This window comes from Engraulis encrasicolus, chromosome 11 (assembly GCF_034702125.1).
Source record: "Engraulis encrasicolus isolate BLACKSEA-1 chromosome 11, IST_EnEncr_1.0, whole genome shotgun sequence".
Taxonomy (NCBI): Eukaryota; Metazoa; Chordata; class Actinopteri; order Clupeiformes; family Engraulidae; genus Engraulis; species Engraulis encrasicolus.
In genome coordinates, this window is record NC_085867.1 from 40,401,729 (window position 1) to 40,411,482 (window position 9,754).

At 43.4% G+C, this 9,754-nt stretch overlaps 1 protein-coding gene across 11 annotated transcripts in view; it reads left to right on the top strand.

Annotated features, from left to right (window-relative positions):
- The window catches only part of LOC134458339 (probable E3 ubiquitin-protein ligase HERC1), a 110,620-nt gene that overhangs the window by 13,175 nt on the left and 87,691 nt on the right, over positions 1–9,754 (top strand). For all 11 annotated transcript variants that reach the window (XM_063210603.1, XM_063210593.1, XM_063210597.1 and 8 more), the window contains exons 5-9: positions 2,801–3,112; positions 4,617–4,713; positions 6,615–6,758; positions 8,372–8,499; positions 9,455–9,599. In XM_063210603.1, the coding sequence (XP_063066673.1) occupies positions 2,801–3,112; positions 4,617–4,713; positions 6,615–6,758; positions 8,372–8,499; positions 9,455–9,599 (826 nt within the window). The remainder of the gene's footprint in view (positions 1–2,800; positions 3,113–4,616; positions 4,714–6,614; positions 6,759–8,371; positions 8,500–9,454; positions 9,600–9,754) is intronic.

Sequence of the window (9,754 nt, forward strand, 5' to 3'; positions counted from 1 at the left end):
CCTGAACACGCCTACAATATACTATGTAGGGATTAAACAATGCCCTGTTGGACCCCCTATATTAGTGTAATATGATATGTGCATCTCATCCGATTCACTCATATACAGTACCTAGTGGACGATGTAGGAGATGATATCATGCTACTGACACCCTATGTAGACTACTACACTATGTCAGTCTGCATATCCTCCATCTGATTCTCTGTGCTGTGGCCAAGGAGCCCCCCTGAGGCAGCTCTTTGATTTGTCTCTGTTGAAATGCAGTTATGGGGGCTGGAGGATGGCACAGATGGAGAATGCCATGTTATCAAGTAGTCTTTCCCAACCTTTTTTGTCTTGTGTACCCCCGAAGCCTTTTTATTGTACCAAGAGTCCCCCTACACTCGTGCTCAATATCTTGTCCTCTATGCCAATGTGACGATGCATACATACATTTATTGTTACATTTTTCCTAATACCCCCTGCGGTGTGCTTGCGTACCCTTAGTGGCACACGTACCCCTGGTTGGGAACCACTGTTGTAGATAACTGATCCTGGTACAGTACATGTGCCTCTAATGGAGACGAATGGGCTCTGTTAGGTCAAATGTAATTTCCTGTGTTACACTGGACCACTAATGGGCTCTATTGGAGGGCTCGTATCACGCTATGGGTTTCGTGTGGCCGGCCGCCTTTGTGCGAACATGGGATGAAGGCTGCAAGCAAGACGTCACGAGCTAACGCATGTTAAAAACATGCAATAAAACCCCTTAGCGAAGCACTATGGCTCTCTGTGATGTCATAGCAATGTTGTATTATTACAATGATGTAGTTCAGCATTTTCAGCAAGTGAATAAGGTCGCCGGTGACCCCTGCTGCAGTAAGAGGCTACACCGGCGTAAAATAACATCCATTTACACAAGTTAAGGTGTGATGCAATGCAAGTGTCTCCTCCATTAACTATGCATGTGATGCACACCAAGTATCAGAAATTTAGGGGACATGTTTTACTAGGCATCGACGATACATTGACTCTGTAAGCCCCCTAAGGGCTGCTCCCTCTTCTGGATTGTCTTGTGTTTACTTTTTGCACTTATATCTTTATCTTCATGCTTTCTACTGTGTCACATTGGTATTAATGAGAGAGTTTTATGCACCGTGAGTCCTTGTGACCTATAACAAAGGGGTAATTCTGCACGCCTCTGTTTTATCATCTGGTGCATCGATGAGAGAGAGGCAGGAAATTTTCACTGGAGAGACAACACCGGCGCAGCACAGATGCATTTTTTTTTTCTTTATTCAGGTGCACATCATGTTGCGCATCTGAATAAAAAAGAAGAATGGCATCTGTGCTGCTCTGGTATTGTCTCTCCAGTGACTATTCCCTGTGACCTATCGTATGCGACGTATGCTTATGTGTATGCAGTGTTTCCCACAGAAATTTTGGAAACTATGGGGGCAGCCGGTATTTTTTTTCCGGGGGAGGTCTTTTCACGCGGGCCTTTGGGGTGGGGGTGGGGGGGGGGGTGGGGGGGTTTGGGGGGGTTGGGTGTTGGGTGTATTCACGCAGTGTAAATCCAAATTGTCAAAACAATGAGAACAGTATGACATTGCCGCATGGAGAAACTATAGGCCTAGGCCTACATTTCAGCCATTTATATTTTGAGAAATAAGGCTACATAACATTTTACCCATGATATTAGTAGTGCATTGTCATTTATATATTTGTTACAAAAATTTAGTACAGTGAATCATTTCTGTTTACAACAGTTTCATTCGTCCCTCATGCAGGGGTTTAAGAATACTGTGAAGTTAACGCATAGACAAAAAGGGTCTAAGAGGGTAGGCTGTGCCTTTTCCCCTATAGGCGTACACATTCTACATGAGGGGTGCTGGTCACAGGGCCAGTTTTTCAAAATTCCTCCCTTTTAAAGGGCTGAACAACATATTACACATTTATGTCTATATTCACATTCATTTCTATATGCAGCCCAATGTCTCCTCTGCCGTGTCAATGAAGGCCTGTCACCTAACTCATTACAACTGTAAAACAAAGCCTGGGGAGTGTTAGTAAACTCATCTCAACTGTCCCTTCTCTGAAGGTTTTCTTTATTGCTCCCAAACCCAAGTTAACTACAACAACTTGACTAGGCTTTTGATCCCTCTGTCTTTCAAGCACTTGTGGTTTTCTCTATAGGATGTATTTACTCCAGGAGGAAAATGCGAAGGAAATCGTAATTCAAATCGTTTTTAACAAAAACGGAAATCGTAAAAAAATAAAAAAATAAAAATAAAAAAAAAAAAAATTTTTTTTTTTATTTTTTTTTTATTTTTTTCGGAAACTATGGCGGCCAAATTTAAACTATGGCGGGCCGCCATAGTTTCCTCAATGTATGGGAAACACTGGTATGAATAAGGAGGAGTCCTTGGAGAGAATGGCATGGTGGAAAATGTATGCACTGAGAAAAGTCAAAAGTTTTATTTTTTCAGATAAATTACTGGATTTTAAACTAGATTACAAAAGTTGACAATTTCCCTGTGGAATCCATTTGTGAATAAACATTTATATATTTTTATGTAATGCCCTGTGGTGCGTTTCTCATTGCTAACTAAGTTAGCAGCTTAATTGGCTGCCCAGCTAATTCCCATAGGCTAACTACTAAGTTGTTGCTACAATGTTGCTACTAACTAGTTAGCAACAATGCTTTTGAGAGGTAAATTACTAAATGGCAAGCTACCAACATTTTGTTTTTACTCTGTACAAAATGTTTAAGTGTGTGTGTGTGCGCGTGTGTGTCTGTGTGTGTTGTTGTTGTTTTCAGATTGAGGCGGGCCAGTACTGCACGTTCTCTGTGTCGGCTGACGGCTCGGTGAAGGCGTGCGGGAAAGGCAGCTACGGCCGGCTGGGCCTGGGGGACTCCAACAACCAGTCCATGCCCAAGAAGCTGGTGCTGGACCCGCCGCGCAGCATGCGCAAGGTCTCCTCCTCCAAGGGCTCGGACGGACACACGCTGGCCGTCACGGGCGAGGGCGAGGTCTTCAGCTGGGGTGACGGGGATTATGGGAAACTGGGCCACGGCAACAGCGCCACCCAGAAGTACCCCAAAATCATCCAGGGACCACTACAGGGAAAGGTGGGTCACTTGACTGGCTATGCTCAGGGGAGTTGATTAGGATTTAGATGCATGGGGAAGATAAGTCTAATCATCCATGGACCTCTACAGGGAAAGGTGGTCACTGGGTATGCTGTGGGGTGTAGCAAATGCCCGCTAGCAGAGTTTGGCAGTACAGCGATAGCAAACCATCTTCCAGAAGCCTCGAACAGAAGCGCTGGCGACTGAGCAACATTCTGACCGTTAAGCTTATGGGTTAGCACGTCTGCCTGTTAAATGTACCTGGCTGTGGGCCATAATTGATTGTACAGTAATCACTACAAATTGCTTGTCAGGCCTAATTGGAACAGCTGACTATCAGCTGATAACCTAACTTCCAATCTGCTGTGCAGGCCGCCATTACTTATTCTGACTTTTGAAAGATGCTTGTAGAAGATCTATGATAGAAACGTTGCTACCCTCAGTAAATTAAGTATTTTCAAGCAGTGCGCAGGTCCTTCCCCCTGATACATTAGCACGTCTGCCTCCCATGCCTAGAGTTTGCTGTGATCGAGTCCCTACACAGGACTGCACAGGAAGACCTTGGTTACGTTAGATTATATACACAAGTCAAAGTCATCCAGGGACAGGTGAAGTTGTGTCACTGGGTGTCCACCCGCTTGGAGTGTTTATACTTGGGTGGCTGCTACACAGAAAGAAGGGGTAAGCTTACTTTATCACTGGTGTCAGCTGCTGCAGGGGCTTAGAATGAGTTAATTGCCCCGTTACATGCAGAGATGGGTAGACATCATTCAGGGACCACAGCAGGAAAAGGTGGGGGTCACAGTCCACGCTGACACCAACTAGAGTGGGGGGTTAAGTGGGGTTTAGATACACCAGAAAGATCATCCAGAGACAATAACATGGTGAAGGTGGGTCACTTGCTATCCACCCACCAGCTGGAGGGGGCGAGATGGTGCTCTAGCAGTTTGGACCATCTGCTGTTCTTCTGACACGCAGATTGTTGTGTTGGCAGTGTTAAACGATTGGTCCCCATTTTCTCCCTGCCAGAACGCTGTCCTCAATGTGTTTATTTCTACCCCCAATGATGGCTGCATATTCTTGCTCTCAGACACACACACCATGGGGAATATTATTGTGAGCCAAATAAAAACTAGTACAAGTGTTAGCTTTTTATTGTTTTTTTGTTTGTTTGTTTGTTTTCAAAGGAATTCTTAGGTGCTGGTTGGGTGTACAAATGTGGGCTTATGAGTGAGAATTACTCCAAAATTGTCTTTATACCTTATTTGATTGCAACATATTTGTTTAAAGTTTTTTTTTTTAGGCAATTAATGAAGTGTGTATTTGCGCACCTATTTCAAATCCCATAATTCCTGTTCCCATTCCACGTTTTCTTTCAACTACTGCACTCTGAGGAAAACATTGCACATTTGTGACATAATAAACTTTCTTCTGAAATAATCTGTGTAGCGTTGATGTAAGTCATGTGAATGTTAACAGTTTGTTTTGCTCTCTCCGTGTGCAGGTTGTGGTGTGTGTGTCTGCGGGCTACAGGCACAGTGCCGCGGTGACCAACGACGGTGAACTCTACACGTGGGGAGAGGGAGACTTTGGCCGACTAGGTATACAATGGACTCCTGTGTTCAGCCACGTGCCGTTTCAGACGGCCTCACAGAATAGAGCATGTCATCACTGTTTAATTACATTTACCCTCTGCGGGATGCGTGCTGGTGTTTACTTTGGTAGTGGCTCTCTGTTTTGTTTTGTCAACAGAAGTCATAGGTGCACTGCGTGATATTTTTAGAAGTTCATTTCCAGAATTCACGCTTTCCACTCACAAATGTTAACTTTTTAACAAACACTTACCACTACCATTAAATTCTAAGTATTCATTATGACCGAAAAAAAATCGCATTTTACATACATGAAAAGGGGGATCTTTTCCATGGTCTGCCATTTTGAATTTCCAGAAATAGAATTTTTTAACTGCCAAACTTACCGTCCTTTGGTCATACTAGAAAATATTGGTCTATTATTTATTAACATTAATGAAAAGATCAAATTTGGCAATAGGCAGCACAGTTTCAATGAGCAGCATAGTTGCAATACCTACTCTGGCCACAATCTTTAAAGTAGCACTAGTTGCTACTAGTGGTGTGGATCGGCACTGCCCTCACGATCCGATTCGATCACGATTCGGGAGGTAGTAGATCCGATTCGATTCGATTCTATTAGATCCAATCCGATTCGATTCAATTCTACAATGCATTGCAATGCATTACATTTCTACTGAACGCAAAGCAAATGTTCAGCCATGATGAGGAAATACAAGTAGTCAGATACTGAGCAACAATTTATTTGCTGTTTTCTGTATCAGTCTGTATCAGTCTTGCCATGTTTTGAAGTGTTTTTATTTAATTTAACATTCATTTGCTCCCGAAATATCCATGGAAGTAATTGAAACTTAAAAAAATTGCCGGATTGATTCTGGAACTTGCTGGATCTGGATCTGGATCGTCCATGCCCCGGATCGATTCGGATCGCCGAATCGATCATTGTTGACACCACTAGTTGCTACTACTGGTTACTACAACTGGTTACTCCAATATGACATTAAGAGTCGATTGGCAGCATGTGAACAGACAACATGTTAGCCTGGTCTTCCCAAACCCATGTACTATTTTCAATCCTACAGAGGCTCTAGAACAGGGGTGAGGAACCTTTTTCATTTGAAGGGCCACATCAAATTCTTCTGGGAGCTGTAAAAGTCCTCCAAGGGCCGTACTATGAACACAAACCAGGATTTCACCCTGCACTTTAGGCCTATATTGAAGGCAGCCACTTTTAAAACACACCCCACCATAAACGCCCTCGAGACAGCAGTTCCCCACCCCTACTCTAGAATAACCATATGGAGAAACAAATTAGTCATGAGCAGTGGTGTAGTGGGGATCTTTGAAGTGGGGGTACGCGATTTGTGACGTCATCAAATAATTAGGCAACTTATCATGTCAAAACCCCCCTACTGTCCTTACTGTCCTACTGACGTACTGTCATTCTTCTCTGTTTTCATCTGTTTGGTCCAACACCTGCAATATTGCTATGTGCTCATTCCTTTTTCTATTCAAACATGGGCAGAAGGTTTGTTTAAATCTCTCCTCAGGAGAAGTGGGTGGACTGCGTACCCCCGCGTACCGCGCCCACTACACCCCTGGTCATGATGGGGCTGAACTCTGCAATTGAAATTTGAAATGCACATCTGATTTTACTGGTGACGAGACCAAACCCGTTCTAGAACACTCGCCCAAGCCAGCAGCATGTTGCTACTCGCTACCCTGTTAGTTTTTAGTTATCAGACCGTTGAAAAAGTATTGCCCCCACCCCTGCTTTCTAATATTCTGTGGTGGTAATGTATGAAGGCGGTAGTTGTGGTGGTGTGTGATGTTTATCCCTTCTTATGATCAGCTGTGGTAGTGATGAATTAATGAATGCATGACTGTGATTAATCTGCTGTCTTCTGCAGGCCACAGTGACAGCCACAGCCGTAACGTGCCCACGCTGGTGAAGGACATCAGTGGGGTGGGACAGGCAGCCTGCGGCAGCTCGCACACCATCGCCGTGGCCCAGGACGGACGCATCGTCTGGTCTTTTGGGGGAGGAGACAACGGTACGCTCCATTGAAGTCAACTGCGTTCGCGATGGCACAGAGACGCGCATCAAAACCAGAATGATGACGTGCATATTTATATGAAAAATGTGTAACCAGTATACATTTTAATTTATCTATGTGAATAGTCAAGTCAAGTCAAGTAGTCAAGTAGGTTTTATTGTCAATTTCTTTACATGCACTGGTCATACAAAGAATTTGAAATTACATTTCTTGCTTTCCCATACAGACATAGACTAATCTAGGTAAGGACGTAGACAGTATAGACATAGACAGTACTTATACATGGACTTAAGACAGTATGGACATAGACAGTGCTCATACAGACATTTAAAGTGCAAGACTGGACAGCAGAAGACTTGTAGAGGACATACATTAAAGAGGTATTGTTGTGCTTTTGTGCTTTTCCTAAAAAAAAGTCCTTTATAGCGTTCTGACATGGTAATAGTAGCATTTGAAGAAAAATAAATATTAAAGGTCTGTCAAGTACACCAGCAGCAGTGTGTATGTGTGTGTGTGTGTGTGTGTGTGTGTGTGTGTGTGTGTGTGTGTGTGTGTATGTGTTTAGTGCAGGTAGAAGGTGCGGTGTGCGTCTGTGTGTGTGTTCGTGTGTCCGTGTGTGTGTGTGTGTGTGTGTGTGTGTGTGTGTGTGTCAGTGTGTGTATGTTTGAGTTTAGTGCAGAAAGTGCAGTGTGCTTGTGTGTGTGTGTGTGTGTGTGTGTGTGTGTGTGTGTGTGTGTGTGTGTGTGTGTGTGTGTGTGTGTGTGTGTGTGTGTGTGTGTGTGTGTGTGTGTGCATGTTTTGAGTTAGTGCAGGTTGAAAGTTCAGTCACAAGTATAGTAGTGCAGTTGGAATGCATCATGTCTGTGCCATCACCTATGTGGTGTATGATGACCTTGTTTTCTTGTATTATTTAATTATTTTAAGGACACATGGCTACTCCCCCAGCCCATACAACCTTATACTTCCTCCCTAAATACCTTTCAGATATGTTACACCAGTGTATCTCAAAGTTTGTAAGACCATTTTCCCCTCCTTTGGAAAAAAAACACAATTCCTCTCTCGCCTGAGGCTAAATTGTGGCTATTGTAAAGTCATGGATTGGATTCTCAGCCCTACTTAGGGAATGGCATGAAGATGATCTACACACAATTGAAACACTTTGAATAGCATAGGTAGGCAGGAAATGTAAGAACGATTATGATGGCACAACTTCTGCAAAGTAGACTTTGAGAAATGCTCATTTATATTTGTCATCCTGTTTGGATTTACTGCATAGTCCATACATTTGATTTCCCACTGTTGCTCTGGATGCAACATGGGTCCAAGTTGACAAGGTGCAGAGATCATTTCTCATGACTTATGTAACTTTCAACACGACAAACTTGGAGATTGTTACGTAAATTGGCCCACTTTGACTGTTCCACTTCTGTTTTGACGCAGAATCCATGACCCCTCCTTGTTATCAGTGTTCTGTGTAATAACTGCACTGTACATGTAATGTATGTACTGTACATTTTGTCTGAAGCGTCTCATAAAAGGGCAAATACTGCTGTGCTGACTGTGCGAGCTCTGGGAAATATGGTTGTGTTTCTTGGTCTTCCCTTTTTCAGGTAAACTGGGTCATGGGGATACCAACCGTGTGTATCGACCCAAGGTCATTGAGGCCCTGCACGGATACATTATCAGGAAAGTTTGTGCAGGGAGTCAGTCCTCTCTGGCACTGACCTCAGCTGGTCAGGTGCGCACACACACACACACACACACACACACACACACACACACACACACACACACACACACACACACACACACACACACACACACACACACACACACACACACACACACACACACACACACACACACACCCTAGCATGCATATAGTTTCTCTCACAACAAGCACACACTCACTTGTCTAGAGATTTCTGGTCATGAACCTTCACATACTTTTTTGTCAATCATTTACAGCCCAAAAGCATGAAGAAGGCATTTTCAGTTAGTTTGACAAAAAGTGACATATTAATCAGACTACCAATGTGCCAAGCTACCAATAAATGCACATTTGATCCACAGCAGTGCTAAGTGTTTTCTTTTTCATTTAAAATAAGGTTGCCAAAATTGTTAGCCAACTTGTAACGGGGTGGACACCATTTAATTCAATGATTTGCCCTGTTTTGCCAATATCTGCATTTTACAAGTTTGGTGGAGCTGGCCATCTCTGTGTAGTTTGAATGAGACGTGAACCCTCTTCCAACCTGTAAGACTCCCATAGATGAAAACCACTTTGTGCTGCGTTAATTATGCCCTTAAAGTGATACTGTGCCATTTTTGGAAATAAGCTTATTGTACACTTCCCCTTGAGTGAAATGATTGAGTTTTACCTTTCTCCTGTACTTTCAATTGTTCTCCGAGTGTGGCAGTGCACATTTTACCTCCAAGCTAACAATTAACATTGAATCCTGGCGGCTAGCTGGTCTCATAGGATTCAATGTTAATTGTTCGCTTGGAGGTAAAATGTGCACTGCCGTACTCTGAGAACGATTGAAAGTACAGTAGAAAGGTAAAACTCAATCATTTCACTCAAGGGGAGGTGTATTGTGAGCTTATTTCAAAAAATGGTACAGTATCACTTTAACAATTATGCCCCCTCTGCATCAAAGCTTTTCTCCTAATTGGTGTTTTGTGTTTCGCAGGTGTTTGCGTGGGGCTGTGGTTCATGTCTTGGCTGCGGCTCGTCTGAAACGACGTCACTTAGGCCACGCCTGATCGAGGAGCTGAGCATCACTAAGATCATCGATATCTCCTGTGGGGATAGCCACTGCCTGGCCCTGTCTCACGGTAAACCAGGAAACACTGCTGAGTCATTAAGCTGCTTTTGTACCCATCAAATAAGGGGTAACCGCCAACAGGGCGGTCATTAAACGGTCTTTAGTCAACTTCCTAGTCTACAATTGTTTGACAAGTTGACTTAAAGCTGTTCAATGCATGTATCA